Below are 17,321 nucleotides of genomic sequence, written 5' to 3'. Positions count from 1 at the left end.
GCAGAAGCTGTTCTTGCGCGTGGCGCGGCGCAGCTGGCCGTCCAGGCGGACGTTCTTGCCCTTGGCGTGCGGGTGGAAGCGCGGCGACTCCAGGCTGAGGCTGACCGGAGGGGTCCTCCGCTGCTCCACGCAGCCCGTCCCGCTGCCGGGGGGCACCGTGTAGTGCGGCCTGCTCACCACCGGGCGGGGCTGTAGAGTCGCATCTGCTGGGGGAAAACAATGTAAGCAATGATTCGGACTTGATTCAACAGATCTTTGAAAAAAATATATACATATATATTTTTTTTACGATTTTTCAAAAATAGCAGATCTACAAGCTCATAGCGCGGCACTGAGCTTGTATATCTGCTATTTTTGAATAGCCAAATAAATCTAAAGAGACACAGATGCGTTCCAGGTCTTAAAGGGTTGTTAAATAGCTCTATATTCTGATGGTAAGCATTGCTATAGAGTGAGAGGCCTGTATTCAACATTCAACTCATTTTTTGTAAGAGTAAAAACATATCAGCATCAAAATATGCTTGAACTTTTAAAAAAAATAACAGGTATACAAGCTCACAACGCATCTTTTCGAATAGACAAAGTATAAAATAGGGCTTTAAGCGGTTAATGTATGTTTTGTAATAATCTACACGCAAATAACTAAATCAAGTTTTCAAATAATTGGAATATAAAAGCACAATATTTGCTTGAGTAAAAGTATGAAGAATCTAAAGTACCTCACAGTTCTACATACAGTAACTGCAGTACTTTACCAAATGTACTTAGTTACTTTCCGCCACTGACGTCGGAGAGGAATTATTAGTCACACCAGCTGTTCACAACACAGCAGAGCTCGTATCGGCTGATTCGGCTCACAATATACGCTATTTTCGGACCCCCGTCGTATGTCAAAGTGTAAAGCAGGGGCTGGCTTCAGTCGTTTGCATTTGGTCGCTGACAGTTGGTTTAGAGGGCAGAGGACACCATGTGTTACTCTCTCTCTCTCTCACGCACGCACGCACGCACGCACGCACGCACGCACGCACGCACGCACGCACGCACGCACGCACGCACGCACGCACGCACGCACGCACGCACGCACGCACGCACGCACGCACGCACACACACACACACACACACACACACACACACACACACACACACACACACACACACACACACACACACACACACACACACACACACACCGCAGTCTGATACTTCATCTCCCACAGTGCTACCATGTGAGTCTCTCTCCGCTGCCTTCAAAGAGTGCGTTTGATATCCTGTTTTAGCCTGTAACCCACATTTACCCTCATTAAAAATAAAAAAGTCTCCGACTTCCCGGCCCGCGCTCACTCGCTCGGCTGTCCTAAATCGGTCGTCCTCGCCCCCAACCACATCCCTGTCCTGCAGGTACAGACTTTAATGTCACCAAATGTAAAATACGGGCATAGGTTTATGTAATTACGGACGTCTTGAAACTATATCACACACATCCTCCCTCCGGGATAAAAACAGTCATGAAAGAAGTCGATATTTGGGGCGTTCGGTGCTCTTGCTTAAAAAAAGCAGCGGTGGAAAGCAACTTAAGCCCATTTACTCAAATACAGTACGTATGTAAGAACAATTTTGAGGTTACTTTAATTCAGTGTTTCGATTTTTCGATACTTTATACTTCTACTCCACTACATCTCAGAGGCGAAGATTCTACTCTTTTACTCCACTACAATCATTTGACCGCTTTAGTTACTAACAAAACATACATTAACCACTTTAAGGCGCATTTAAGGCATATTATTTTGACTATTCGAAAATAGCCGATCTATCTGCTATTATCAGAAAGGTTTGACACATTGGGAACAATTTGAGTAATTTTACTTTGACACTGTCAGTATATTTTGATGCCGAAACGTTTGTACTTTTACTCAAGTGAAACTTTTATTACAGTACTTTTACATAAAAAATGTTTTCCACATTGTGGTATTGTTACTTTTACTTAAACCCGAGTACTTCTTCCACCACTGCTTAAAAGGAGGTTTGTTTGGGCAAAGGGAGGGATGGGAATAACTCGAGCGTTAGATATTTAGCATGTAAACGTGTTGTCAAGACAAGCAAACCGAGTATAAAAGGGACAGCATTTCTATGTCTTTTATTTATGGAATCTAACGCAGCGCATACAGCCCAGGCCTACACGCATAAACACACACCCTGAATAGCCTCATTCATTCCTCCAGAGTTAGCTGCACTCGGGGCAGCTGGATCCGGTGTTGCCAGAATTTGAGAGAGAAATAACAAGCTCAAAAGAAGCGACTAGGCTACATGAGCACTTTAGACCTATATATATATATATATATACTCTATACATCGGCTAGTTGAAAATAGCCGATCTACAAGCTCACAACGCGTCGCGATGCGACGCGTTGTGAGCTTGTAGATCGGCTATTTTCTAAAAATCGTGACAATGAAATGTGGAATTTGGAAGATTTTTGAAACATTCCAAATATAACAACAACACAAATCTGGTACGGGCCCCCTGGGAAAAAAAACTTTTTCAGAAGGGGGTTAGAATAGGGACAAATACTTATTAATTTGGGGGTCCATGACAGCCACTGGATTAAATCATAATTACAAAATATGGAAGCAAGCCCAAATAAGCAACTACACTTTAGAAACAAGCCCAAAAGAACGCAACCCGCAGCTACCAATATTTACAAGCAACTTCACAGAAAAAGAAGCCCAAAGTCGCTTATAATAAGCAGACCTGGCAACACAGGCTGGACCCTGTGTGTAATGCACTAGGTGTCAAGGTGAGCTACATGAGTGATACCTGGGAAATAAATGTATGGGCCCATGCATAAAGGTCTTGCGTTGTCAGCTTGTAGATCGGCTATTTTCACTACTTAAAAAAGGTAGGGTAAGTGATATTCTTTGGTTAATCATTGCTATATAGTGTTTGCTGAGTAACAGGGGTCTCCATGTGTCTCCAGCTCCTTAATAAACAGAAAATACAATTTCAAGTGGGTTGTCAATTTCAGCCAATCAGAGTTCATTTCTTTGTGTCATCACTTCCATTTTCACTTGTTCAATCTCTATCCTGTGTGAGTTTGGTATCCTGATTGAATGAAATTGGTATCCCGAACTGAATATTTATTTTCTATTTAATAAAGAGCTGGAGAGACATGGAGACTCCTGTTACTGAACAAACACTCTATAGCTATAAGTACTATCCAAATATAGAGCTATTTAACACTTATTTTAACAAAAAACAACACTTTATTTTTTCCTTTCCTAATTCATGAATGCTGACCGCAGTGATTCTCAACTTTTTTCATTTCAAGGACCCCCGTTTGATACCTTTTATATCTCTGAGACCCCAATCTAAACTGTCAAAATGTGTTAATGTAAGTCTGAGAGTGTACAACACAAAAGGATCTATTTGGTTCTATTTGTTTGTGTGTGCGTGTGTGTGTGTGCGTGTGCGTGTGCCTGCGGGTGTGTGTGTGTGTGTGTGTGTGTGTGTGTGTGTGTGTGTGTGTGTGTGTGTGTGTGTGTGTGTGTGTGTGTGTGTGTGTGTGTGTGTGTGCTTGCGCATGCCCGCACCTCGTTGTAGCATACTTAAAAGAACAAAGTACGCTGATTGATGGTCGTTGGTGCTCGTTGAGACAGTGGAGCTATAAGATCTACAAGCTCACAACACGTCAAGGCCTCGACTGCAGCATGGACCTAGATTGACAAACCTTCAAGCTACAGCGGCCTGTCCTGACTATCAAATCAAACTGCTCCGTGCAACGGTCCGATCGATGCCAGAGAGCAAACAACTTTCTACTCTTCACTGAAAGGTCACTGGACTTGACCTCTGCAAGCACCAATTCATTACATAACTTGAGAGCTGTTGAGGCTACAGACTTCATTCCAAACAGACAGTGGTGGACAAAGTACTTAAGTAGGCCTGTCACAGTTATTAAGTACATAATCGCCAGATGGCAATCATTTAATATTTTGTACAATCCTCATAATCGTTTCCATGTTGAAAAATGTTTTTAAAAAGCAGATCTAAAACCTCACACTGCGTCATGATGCTTGTAGATCGGCTATTTCCACTATTATAACAGTATAAAGTTATTGAGATATGTCAGTCATTTCTTTGTTTATCTAGGCCTGTCACAATTATTACATAATCGTCTAATCGCAATTATTTGAGATAATCGCGATAATTTTTGCATAATCGTCATAATCGTTTCAATGTGGAAAACATTTTTTTCTCCAAAAATAGCAGAAATAGCAGATCTACAAGCTTACAACACGTCACTTTGTGCCGTGTTGTAAGCTTATAGATCAGCTATTTCTGCAATAAATTGTTTTTAATTGAAAGGTATAACACTATTAAATGTGTTAGTAATCTTTGTATGTATTTAAGTTATTTTTATTGTTATTAATTAATGTTATTACGTTATCTGCCCTGTGCAATTTGTGCTTATGAAGCAAATAAAAAAACAAACAAACAAACAATTAAAATTGTATTACGTTCCAATGTTCAATGCCAAACACACAATTAAATCGTTTGATTATTTGAGTGACAATTAATCGTCCACTTAAATTTGTAATAGTGACAGCCCCATGTTTATCTAAGTTATTTGTTATATCTGTCCTGTGCACCTTTTGTATATTAAGCCTAAAAGCCAAACCGAAATGTAATTATTATCTATACAGTATGTTTCAATGTTCAATGCCAAAAACAGGATTAAATCGTTGATCGCAATTATTTGTGTGACAATGAATCGTCAGGGGTCTGCCAGGGATGCTGCTCCTGCTGGCCCTGCTGTTTCGCAGTGGACCAGCATGGAGCGATGCATCCGTTGGCCAGTGCAATTCCTCTCTCCAGGCGGACAACACGACCCAGGTGAACATTACCGAGCTGAGGCCGCTGCTGGAAGCTCACTATCCGTGCTGTAAAGTAACTAAATACATTTACTCAAGTACTGTACTAAAGGTAGGCTAAGTGATTTTCTTTGGTTAAAATAAGTGTTAGATAGCTCTATATTCTGATAGTACTCATTGCTATAGAGTGTTTGTTCAGTAAAAGGAGTCTCCTTGTCTCTCCAGCCCTTTATAAAACAGAAAACATTTTTGTTTCAGTTTCAGTTTCATTTCCAATTTTATCCAATCAGGATAGAGAACACAATCAGGATATAGATTAAACAAGTGAAATTGGAAGTGATGACACTAAGAAATGAGCTGACAAAATTGGAACTGGAACACTATAAAAATGAAGCTTAAAAATGGGTACTTTCTCCTGATTGGCTGAGATTTTGTCACCTACCGGAAAATGTATTTTCTGTTTATTAAAGAGCTGGAGAGACGGGGAGACTCCTGTTACAAACACTCTATAGCAATGATTACTATCGGAATATAGTGCTTTAACCTTTTAACAAAATACTTTTTGTTTTAACCCAAAAATATCACTTACCCTACCTTTAAGTACAATTTACAAAACTTAAGTACAATTTACAAAACATGAATTAATCACTTCCGCCCTATATACATTTCAGCCATTCGAAAATAGCAGATCTACAAGCTCACAATGCATCGCGATGCGAAGATCTGCTATTTTCAAAAGATTTTTATACATTTGAAAACTTGTGAAATGGGTCCTGTTACAAGTCAAAGTCTGGAATGCAAAATATGCTTTTACTGAGACATTTGAGTACTTTTTCCACCACTGCTCCCTATGACCTCCCGCATGTGCTCATGCAGGAGGAGGAGCCACCACTGACCACCGAGCCCCTCCCTTTTCTGTAGGGTCGAGATCCATTGGGAGTTTACCGATACCGATCTTTAACGATTCCCTCTTATCAACATTCAGGCTTTCTCTTAGAATCAGAATCACCTTCACAGGTTTACAGGTGTAAAACAGTGGGTGAAATTAGTTTTTGTGCAACAAAAACATCCTTATTTATCCAACACATGTTATAAGTCTATATTTACACATGTGTTGCACATAATGAAACACATGTTAAACGGGAAGCACGTTGCTGGAAAAACTGCTTTTTGTTTTTGATCAATTGATACTGAGCTTTTCGGATCACTCATTACAATATATACAGTATCTATCATAGTGGAGAACTTGATGTGATGATTGCCCAACACAGGGAGTGACTGCTGTTAAAAATGATGGCAACGAGCAGAAAGATGGCCTACAGGCTAACAGCTCAGCAGTAGTTTACACAAAGTTAAGACTCATTTGGCTTGGACATCAAAGCTTATATTGTTCAAGGGTGGTTTCAAATCCAGTATCCAAAGACAAGGATAATGTTTTCTTGTCCTTGTGTTCATTAGCAAATCCAATAACAAAGTTCTGGTGAAATTTGGGCTGCCTCGGTATACATCCCAGATCCCACCCAGCTTCTTGGGGTTAGGGTGCAAGGCTCTGGTGCTGTAGGCCCCTCTGGAGCGATTGTATTTCTGTTTAGTATATCCTCGCTGTTGGGTCAGTGGAATCCTCGTATGTCCAAAAGGCAAAGTTGTTACTTGTCAGGAAACGTAAAAAAAGGAAAAAAGAACAGAAAAAAATAACCTGTGTTCCAATTGATCCATTGCCGTTATTATTTTAATCAAAAGCTCCCTGTCTCGAAGCACGTTGTGAGCTTGTACTGTAAGTCTGCTATTTTTGCAACTTTTTGTGTGACACAGCGGTTCTCAAAGTGGGGTCCAGGGACCCTCAGGGTTCCTTGGACGGGTTGGGCAAATGGACCCTTACAGGTTTGCGAGTGTAAAAATGAGAGTGTAAAAAGGTAACCAAATGGACCCATAATAAGGGACCATTTGGTTCCATTTGTACACTCTCAGAGTTGACATGAAAATGTTTGAGAGACACTGAATTAGGGCATTAATTTTAGGGCAGGGGTCTTCTACAGGGGGTCCGGGACCCCTAGGGGGTCCTCAGAGCTACTATAGGGGGTCCGCTAAATCTTTGTGATAGGATTTAGTTTTTTTACATTAACCACTTGAACCCTAGAATTCCTTTTCTGAGGGGAACATTAGCCGAAAATAGCAGATCTACAAGCTCTCAACGCCTCGCGCTGCGAGGCGTTGAGAGCTTGTAGATCGGCTATTTTTGGCAAAGAGGCTATAGGTGTAGAGGGAAAAAAGAGCAGAGCAGAAGTAAAAAAAAAAACTTGAATCTGAAACACAATTTTATACAATATAGAGTAGGGGGTCCCTGCTTCATCTCTCTTTCAGCTAGGGGGTCCTTGGCCTGAAAACGTTGAAGACCCCTGATTTAGGGGAAAAAACATAAAACGTTGAACTATGGAGATACAAGGTTTCTGCCTGACAGCTACTTCATTGTGTTTTGGGGGAAAAGACGATCACTCAGTGAAATGTAGCACAGCACATTTCACTAATTAGACATTATCTCTGATTACACTCTAAACTGTGAAGCCTCAGCAATATGTGGTTGCGTGCCAGTGTCTGCGATCTACACAAGCTCGGAACGCTCCGTCGTTCTGCGACGCGTTCTGAGCTTGTAGGTCTATTTTCGGTGCACGGCGCAGACACACAACCAAAGTATATGAATCAGCCTTGAAGCAGCAAGCAGCGGCAAACATCTGTAACATCTCAAACGGATCTGTCTGGAGTCACACACACACACAAACGCACGCACGCACAGACACACACACACACACACACACACACACACACACACACACACTCTCCTTCCGTCGCTCTCGGCATGTACAACTTTTCGTTTTACTTAAGCAAAAGTAACAATACCACAATGTAGAAATACTCTGTTACAAGTAAAAGGCCTACATTCAAAAGTCGAAATTGAGAAAAAGTACAAATGTATTAGCAGTTGGCATCAAAATACTTAAAAGTACCAAAAAGTAAAAGTACTGAAATCTTCATGCATCGCGGCGCATTGTGAGCTTGTAGATCGTCTATTTTTGAACAGCCTTCAATTCCTTTTTAATATATATTCAAGAAAAGCAAATCGTCTTTGTCGGGTGGAAACCTCATATGTCCAAAACTATTGCGTTTGCAGGATTCAAATTCAAAAATAGCAAACACGTCGTTTCGTGCCGTTTCGAGCTTGTAGACCTGCTGTTTTTGATACTTTAGTGTGACGCTGTAGTAGGATCAAGTTGGGCGTTCATTTACGAAAAAACACCAAAAGTTGGAATATGGATGTAAATGTAAATGTACTTAGTTACTTTCCACCGCTGCTCCTGGCCCTCCGGAGGCTCTGCTCTAATAGTCCACAAGGAGACGGGCTCAGTGTTGCCATGTCTGCTTATTACAAGCGACTTTGGGCTTGTTTTTCTGTAAAGTCGCTTGTAAATACTGGTAGTTGCGGGTTGTGTTTTATTTGGGGGGGGGCTGGTTTCTCAAGTGTAGTTGCTTATTTTGGCCCCCCAAATGTATGTGTATACATTTAAGTCAAGGACCCCCAAATTTATGTGTATATGGCTGTGGACCCTCATCTGAAAATACGTTGTGCCGGGGACAAATACAAGATTTGTATTGTTGAAATATTCCAATCATTTTTTTTTCTGTTTTGAAGATCAGCTATGCTCTCTTGTTTCTCTTGCAAAATGTGGCAACGCACTGGACGGGCTCACACTCTGTGGATCGGCCTCTGCTCGCTGCTTGCCAACAGCAGCAGCATCTGGACACATTATTATGTATAAAAGTTGTCAGCCAACCTTAAGCCTGTGAGCCTGTATGTCTGTCTGTCTGAGAGACTCCACCACCTCGCTGACAGAGACTAGAGAGGCCCACCCAGCACACAACTTACCCCCTTTAGACCTGAGAGCCCATTCTATGAAGGCCTTCTAAATCAGTAGTTCTCACACTTTTGAATAGCCAACGCTAAAATCTAAAACGACACAGATGCTATTAATAGGTTAACCCATTGAGACCTGAAGCCGATTCTTCTGATTTCTGAAAAAACGTTTCTATATCAGTGGTGCTCAATCTTTTTCATGTCAAGGACCCACAAAATGATATGTATTTGGCCGGCGGACCCCCATCAAAATATTTTGTTCCAGGGACCCCCCAGAAGCAAGGATTTGAGTTAAAATGTTCGCTTTAAAAATGTATATATTCAAAGATTTGCACACATTTTCAAGATTTTTCAAAAATAGCAGATATACAAGCTCATAGCGCGGCACTTGGTGCCGCGCTATGAGCTTGTAGATCTGCTATTTTTGAATAGCCAAAGTGTAAAATAATGCTTTTTAGCTCAAATCTAAAAATGACACAGTTCCAGGTCTTAATGGGTTAAGGTCCAATGCCGAATCCCCAATTTGGAGAGTCCTAGAGCACGGATTACCAACGTTTTTACCCATATTTTGTGGGAAAGTGCAAACTTTTCAAAGGAATTTGAAAAACTATGATTTGAGTTAAAGTTTCTATTTGAGAACCCTTATCTTACTGTAACTATACACAGATATACGCAATTTATTTAATCGCTTAAGATTAAGATATTTTTCTGTATGTCTCCGGCTCTCCGCTGACCGACCCACCACCCCCCACACACACACATGGAGCTCAGTTTACACACACGTTTACACTCAAAGGACTACAATGGAAATAAGCTCAGAAGACATACAGTACAAATATGGGGTTGCTATGCGTTTTCTTTGTCAATAAAAAACATCAATCGATCAATCTATCAAATACATTGAGTGTCCAAGCTCATTGAAGGGCTTTTGAAACAACAGTTTCCATTTGAGAACATTTACCTTACTGTGACTATACGCAAATATACACAATTTATTTAAACGCTTAAGCCCTATTGAAACATTTTCCAAAATTGGCGATCTGCACGCTCTCAACGTTGACACGTTGTGGGCTTGTAGATCTGCTCCTTTTGAAAGTTCGGGGGAAAGTTTTCAAAAGTGTTCTCCTATAATGACATGCCCAAAATAGATACAGTAGAAAGTAGTACAAAATTGGCACACAGCGGCTGCATAGTTGCCGATGTCATCAAAAAAGTCAAATATTGACTGATATATTGGCAAAACCAATGTATCAGTATTATTACACATTATATTATTATGTATAAAAGTTATCATTAACGAAGTACTTGAGTATTGCACTTGAGTACATTTTTTAAGTACCTGTACTTCACTTGAGTACTTTTGACTCTCCACTACATTACTAGGATGAGAAAAAATAAACATCACAAATTATCCACTTAAGCTGTATTTCAAATACAGTGAAAATAGCAGATCTACAAGCTCACAACTATAGAGCCCTATAGCCCGCCTGGACCCGGGGCCCTTCGGGCACGGGCCGGGCCCAATATGTTACCATTGAGAGACCTGAAATGCATTTGTGTACACTTTTCCATTTGAGCAAAAAAAGCATTATTTTACACTTTGGCTATTCAAAAATAGCAGATCTACAAGCTCATAGCGCGGCACCGAGTGCCGCGCTACGAGCTTGTAGATCTGCTATTTTTGGGGGGGAAAATGAAAATGTGTGCAAATCTTTGAATATATATATTATTTTAAAGCAAACATGAACTAAAATCTTTGCTTCTGGGGGTCCCTGGAACAAAACATTTTGAGATGGGGGTCCGCGGCCAAATTCATATCATTTTGGGGGTCCTTGACATGAAAACGTTTGAAAACCACTGATATAGAAACATATGTTTTTCGGAAAACTGTTGGGATTTAGAAGACATTTTGCATAATCGGAACCTCAGGCCTCAATGGGTTAATAAAAGTCAACAATCGCACAGCTGTATTCACCAGTGAATGAGGAGAGAAGACGAGTCTGTGTTCCGTTAGTTCCGTTATTAACGTAGTAGTAGTTACGTATAGTCACGTCTCTGAGCGGCCTGACGTTGGAAGTGAGATGCGTTTTTTGGACGATGCGACGCACAGTGATACACACACAAAATAAACAATGTGGTATTATTTTTTAAAGTATGTACTTTTGAACACTTTTGATTTTCTTTTTTACAAGCAAGTACTCCAGTAGTACTTTAACCCATTAAGACCGGGAACGCATCTGTATCATTTTTTTTTTTTCTTTGGGCTATTCAAAAATAGCAGATATACAAGCTCAATACGAGCTTGTAGATCTGCATTTTCTTTTTTTTTATCGTGACAATTGGTGCAAATCTTCTGGTGGTCCCTGGAACAACATATTTTACAAATGTTATATATATATATATATTCAAAGATTTGCACAAATGTTCAATACTCCAGTAGTACTTTAAGCACTCCAGACAAAGACAGAGAGAGAGAGAGAGAGAGAGAGACAGAGAGAGAGAGAGAGACAGATATAGAAACTCGGCTGCCATTCTTAGATGAAAGACATAGCACAATAGGTCACCCCCGCATAGGGACAGCTATAAGAGCCAGCGTCAGCTGTGTGGCCCCTCTTCAAACGGCCTAACAGGATGACATCCTCCTCCTTTGTCACATCCAGACACAACAGACAGGGCTCTATTTAACAGTACCTGTTATTCATATGTATGTATATTGCTATGTAATGTATTTATTATTAATTATATTTTTCTGTATGACCCTCTGGTGTATCATTTTGACAGACATACACATATAGGGGTTGTTATGCATTTTTGTCAATAAAAACATCAATCAATCAATGAATCTATATCAAATAAATCGAGTGTCCAAGCTCATTGAAGGGCTTTTAAAAAGCGCCCGAAAGCCCCGAAACAAGCACACACACACACACACACACACACACACACACACACACACACACACACACACACACACACACACACACACACACACACACACACACGCACACACACGCACACACACGCACACACACGCACACACACACACGCACACACACGCACAATCTCGATGTCTGCCTGGGATACTTGTATCCTATACGGCCCAGTTGTTCAGAAGAATGTACTTGCGGAAGATCATAAAAAAACCTCAACATGGTCTAAAGCAGCTGATGATGACAGTAGGTTTATTACAGTGTGTCGGGGGGGTGGGGGTGGGGGTGGGGGGGGGGGGGGGGGCACTGAGTAAACTGACATGACAAATGACCTCTTTGGATTGAACTGCTTTCAACCTGGCGTCCCTATTCTCGGCATGTCATTGTGGACGGAACTTGTCGGGAAGTCAAAAAATAAATAAATAATAAAACAGCCGATCCACAAGCTCGGACATGCTGTGAGCTTGTAGATCGGCTGTTTTCACTATTCATCATACAACAATATATATATATATATATATATGCAGAGTAGTATATAGGGCTTAAGTGGTTCAGACCGATACACCTTCATTTGAATTTGGGGGCCATTTTCTTAGAGAGGAATGAGAGGTGACCGAATTAAAGAAATGATGGGAGCTCACACGAGGGGAAAAAAAGCAAACCACCCACTTCTTTACACCTGTAAACCTGTGATGTGACAATAAAGCTGATTCTGGTTCTGACTTCTGAGAAGAGGTGAGAAACAAATGAGAGGATGGGAGGGTGTGAGAGAGAGGAGATAGGAGAGGAGAGGAGAGGAGAGGAGATGATCAACCAGCGAGTGCCGCACTATGAGCTTGTAGATCTGCTATTATTTTGTTGAAAAATCGTGATTTCTTTTGCAAATCTTTGAATGTATATATTTTAAGTTTTAATGTAAGTGATTTTTTTTACTCAAATCTTTGCTTCTGGGGATTCTACAAATGTCTTCTAAATCCTACAGTTAAAAAAAAAAAAAAAAACGTATGTTGCTATAATATCAGTGGTTCTCAAACTTTTTTCATGTCAAGGGCCAGAAAATGTATATATATATTCAAAGATTTGCACACATTGCACCCTAAAAACAAACAACACACACACACACACACACACACACACACACACACACACACACACACACACACACACACACACACACACACACACACACACACACACACACACACACACACACACACAATTGTAACATCAACCCTAAAGCCGAAAATAGCAGATAATCAACAAGCTACTAGAGCGCCATTTTCACTGCATGACACCACACGCTACTAAGATGAACTAACTATAAATCAGGGATCTCTAACCCTAACCCAAATCATTTTTAAACCATAAAACAACCATTTCCCTTGAGACGACCAGGAAAATGGTCCTCACGATGTCTATTTCTCAAAATCGTACTGCACTTGTGTAGCCACAAGCATACTAATACAAGGGAACGCGCACGCACACACACACACGCGCGCTCACACACACATGCAAACGCACACGTGCACACTCACACGTACATACACACACACACACAGGAATCAGGGCCAGAACCACCCTGCACTACATTATACTAACACAGCTCTCTAATACAGGGCTAATAGGTTTGATAGGCGATTGTTCCACAGTTGATGGAGTGTACACACACACAACTATAGCACTGCATGGGAGCCAAGCCTTGCCAAACCCTCTGTCCCTCCTCAGTGTCCACTGTGTGTGTGTGTGTGTGTGTGTGTGTGTGTGTGTGTGTGTGTGTGTGTGTGTGTGTGTGTGTGTGTGTGTGTGTGTGTGTGTGTGTGTGTGTGTGTGTGTGTGTGTCATCCTTCACCCAGTCCCACACAATGCGGGTGGTGGTTAAGCTGCCTGCCAGTCAGTCATATTCAATTAAAGAGTTATACTAATTATATATATATATTTAACCCATAAAGACCTGAGATACAATTCTACAAATGTCTCCTAAAATCCTAGTGTTACAATATCAGTGTTGCTCAAAACCTTTTCATGTCAAGGACCACCCAAAAATGATATGTATTTGGCCGCGGATGCCCATCTCAAAAATATGTTGTTCCAGGGACCCCCCATCATCATTAGAGATTTGAGTTACAAATGTTCGCTTTAAAATATATATATATTCAAAGATTTGCACAAATTGTCACGATTTTTCAAAAAACAGCAGATCCACAAGCTCATAGCGCGGCACTCGGTGCCACGCTATGAGCGGTCCGGGGACCCCCCGAGGGTTCGTGAGTGGGTCCCAGGTGGCCCCCAGCTAAATGAGTAAACATCAACATTCGTTTATATACATGTGCTATTTGAAAATAATACCCAATCTACAAGCTCTAAAGATCTGCTTTTTTCCAAGACATTTTGAAAACAGAAATTGGGTACAATTAGAATATAATTTTTAAACAATTTAACAAAACATATCTTGTATGGGGGGGGGGGGGGGTCCCTGCCTGGCACTTAAGCTTTTCAGATGGGGGTCCGCGGCCAAATACATGTTAATTTGTGGGTCCGAGACATGAAAAGGTTTTGACAACAACTAATATACAGTATATTAATGCAATAAAGCCGTCACAATGACGTTATATCATTAGAGTTGCTCTAATAGCAATTTATAGGCTCGTGAGGAAAAACAAATGTTTCAAAGTAGCCTTATTAGATCCAGCATAGCTGAATCATCTTGGTTGGATGTAAAAAATAGAGGCTATACGTCATCTACCAGCCCGAGATAAATGTACCATACTAAATTGGGTTATGGATGACATGCCAGGACCACGTTCAATAATTCAATTATCTTTCATAATTGTTTGTTTAACCCATTGAGACCCGGGAACGTATCTCTGTCATTTTAAGACGTCTTTGGCTATTCAAAAATAGCAGATCTACAAGCTCGTAGCGCAGAGCTTGTAGATCTGCTATTTTTGAAAAGTCGCGACCATTTGTGCAAATATTCGAATATATATTTTTCAAAGAGAACATTTTTTAAATATTTTGTTCCAGGGACCTCTAGAAGCAAAGATTTGAGTCACAAATGTTCTCTTTGAAAATATATATATATTCAAACATTTGTACATAATTACATTTTTCACAAATAGCAGAGCTCATTGCGCGGCACTCTGTGCCGCGCAATGAGCATGTAGATCTGTTATTTTTGAATAGCCCAAAGAAATCAAAAAAATGACACAGATGCGTTCCCGGTCTTAATTGATTAATTCATTAGTAGGTCGTTCTAATTGGTTTACGCTGTAGATTGTACATTGTAATGCAATGAAAGAAAAAGCATGCAATTCCACTGATTTGGCTCCGCGCATCACCATAATAACTGAGTCAAAACAAGTAGTTGATAAAAACAGCACCACAATGGAAACAAGTTCCCAGGACTTTTTTTGTGTTATGTGTTATTGTGTTATGCTTTTAGCCTAAATTATTGACTGTACCATCGTGCTGTTTACATTTATACAGTAGGCTATTCAATCAATCAATCAATTAATCAATCAAAGACAAACCCAACTGTCCTGCACTATTTAGCAAATCCTAAACTGGCCTCATTCCTCTGTCACAAACAAACATGAGGAGGTTTCAAAAAGAAGCACTTCTAAATCAGTGGTTCTCAGAGTGGGGTCCGGGGACCCCCAGGGGTCCTTGACGGGGTTCCAGGGGGGTACCCAGAAAAATGTGTTATATACTGTAGCATCAAAACCAGTTTAACCAGTTTAAACACACAAATCTTAGGGGGTGCCATACTTCCTGGCACAAAATAGTTTTCAGATATGGGGGTCCGCGGCTACTTTTGTACTTTTACTCAAGTACAGTTTGAATGCCAGACTTTCACTTGTAACAGAGAAGCCTATTTCTACATTGCAGTATTGATACTTTTACTTAAGTAAAACATTGAGAACTTTCCCATCACTGCATTTTTGGTCTCATTCTGCCAGAGTTGAGGGAGGTCCCTGAAATGTTAAAGTTTGAGAACCAGTATGTTCTACATCATTGGTTCTCAAAGTGGGGTCCGGGGACCCCCAGGGGTCCTGAGGGGGGTACCAGGGGGATCAGATCTACAAGTTCATAGGCACTATGAGCTTGTAGATCTGCAATTTTTGAAAACAATGGTGAAAACTTGTAAATCTTCTATTTTTTTTATTATTATTTTTTAATCGTGAAAACATTTGGGTCAAATCTTTGCTTCTGGGGGGGTCCCACAAAAATATTTTCAGATGGGGGGTCCGCGGCCAAATACATATCATGTTGGGGGTGCTTGACATGAAAAGGCTTGAGAACCACTGTTCTAAACAACACTTGTTTGTGCAGAATTACGCACGGAGCGCATTGTGCGCGTCAGCGTGTCTGCAGAGGAACACATTGATCATGCCTATATTAGCCCTGATACATAGACTGTCACATATTATCACAACGTCTTCTTGGATCCAACGGCTATACGCCATGATCCAGCGGGATCCACACATCATTGGTTCTCAAAGTGGGGTCCTGGGACGATACCAGGGGCCCCCAGCAAAAAGAATGTGTTAATATAGCTTCACAATCATTTGAGCCACTTTTTAAACCATGTTTTATACTTTGGGCTATTCAAAAATAGCAGATCTACAAGCTCAGCACTACTAGCTTGTAGATCTGCTATTTTTTAATTTGAGATTTGAGATAAAAAGCATTTGTTTACACTTTGGCACTCGGTGCCGCGCTATGAGCTTGTAGATCTGCTATTTTTGAAAAATCTCGATTTATTTTTTTGTTGCAAATCTTTGAATATATATATTTTTAAAGCGAACATTTGTAACTCAAATCTTTGCTTCTGCAGGGGTCCCTGGAAGACAATATTTTGAGATAGGGGTCCGCGGCCAAATACATCGTTTGGAGGTCCTTTGACATGAAAAAGTTTAAGAACCACCGATCCACCACAAGTCGCCAAAAAAAACTAGGACGATCCATACAGTGATCCACACACGCGTGTGCCAAATTAAAAAAAGCACAATCTCTCGGGTTTAAACACACGCACGCTCTCAAACAGACCCATATAAACCCCTCGTGTAAGAGCGATCATTACGTTAAGCTGTCACAAGTGATCATCTTTAAAGATCTCTTCTTTTCTTACCTAGTAAAGGTTTAGGTGACGTGTTGCCCATGATTACATCCAGCGATTCCTCCTCCTTCTCTCACCGGTTGACCAGTTAATAATCCCGTGTGTGTTGTTGATAATAATATGGCTCTTCTGTCCATCCATTGATCCCCCCCATTCCTTCAGTTCTGCTTGATGACTTGATGAGCGAGTGGATCTATTTATGTTATTCTTGCCCTGGTATTATTAAAGCCACTGATCGCGGTTGTGTGTGTGTGTTTTAGTTAATTGGATAGAGCTCCTCGCATGAAGCGATCAGCCACACACACTGCTGTCTGTCCCTGTTATCTCTGCAGCTCAGCTCTGTAGTCTAGTACTGCATGCAGGCTGTGTCTGGTGCACACAGCAGAGCTACAGTAGAGAACCCCCCACCCCCCACTCCCCCCACTCCCCTCCTTCCCCCCACTCCCCTCCTTCCCCCCACTCCCCTCCTTCCCAGTGGTGGAAACAAAGTACTCAAATGTTT

General features: G+C 41.0%; 1 protein-coding gene across 2 annotated transcripts in view; it reads right to left on the bottom strand.

Moving 5' to 3' along the window:
* neurl1b (neuralized E3 ubiquitin protein ligase 1B) overlaps positions 1–16,951 on the bottom strand; it is a 32,621-nt gene extending 15,670 nt beyond the window's left edge. The window contains exons 1-2 of one of the 2 annotated variants that reach the window (XM_084041016.1): positions 16,832–16,951; positions 1–203 (exon numbers count right to left, since the gene is read on the bottom strand). The exon at positions 1–203 is cut by the window's left edge and continues 45 nt beyond it. In XM_084041016.1, the coding sequence (XP_083897142.1) occupies positions 1–203; positions 16,832–16,862 (234 nt within the window). In that variant the 5' untranslated portion in view covers positions 16,863–16,951. Of the gene's footprint in view, positions 207–16,831 lie in introns of both variants that reach the window. The other variant, XM_084041015.1, reaches the window with a different exon arrangement.
* Between the last annotated feature and the right edge of the window lie 370 nt (positions 16,952–17,321).

Source organism: Gymnoscopelus microlampas (assembly GCF_963454915.1).
Source record: "Gymnoscopelus microlampas genome assembly, chromosome: 18".
In the NCBI taxonomy this organism is placed as follows: Eukaryota; Metazoa; Chordata; class Actinopteri; order Myctophiformes; family Myctophidae; genus Gymnoscopelus; species Gymnoscopelus microlampas.
Note: the sequence above shows the minus strand (reverse complement) of the source record. Positions and strands in the feature narration are given on the sequence as shown.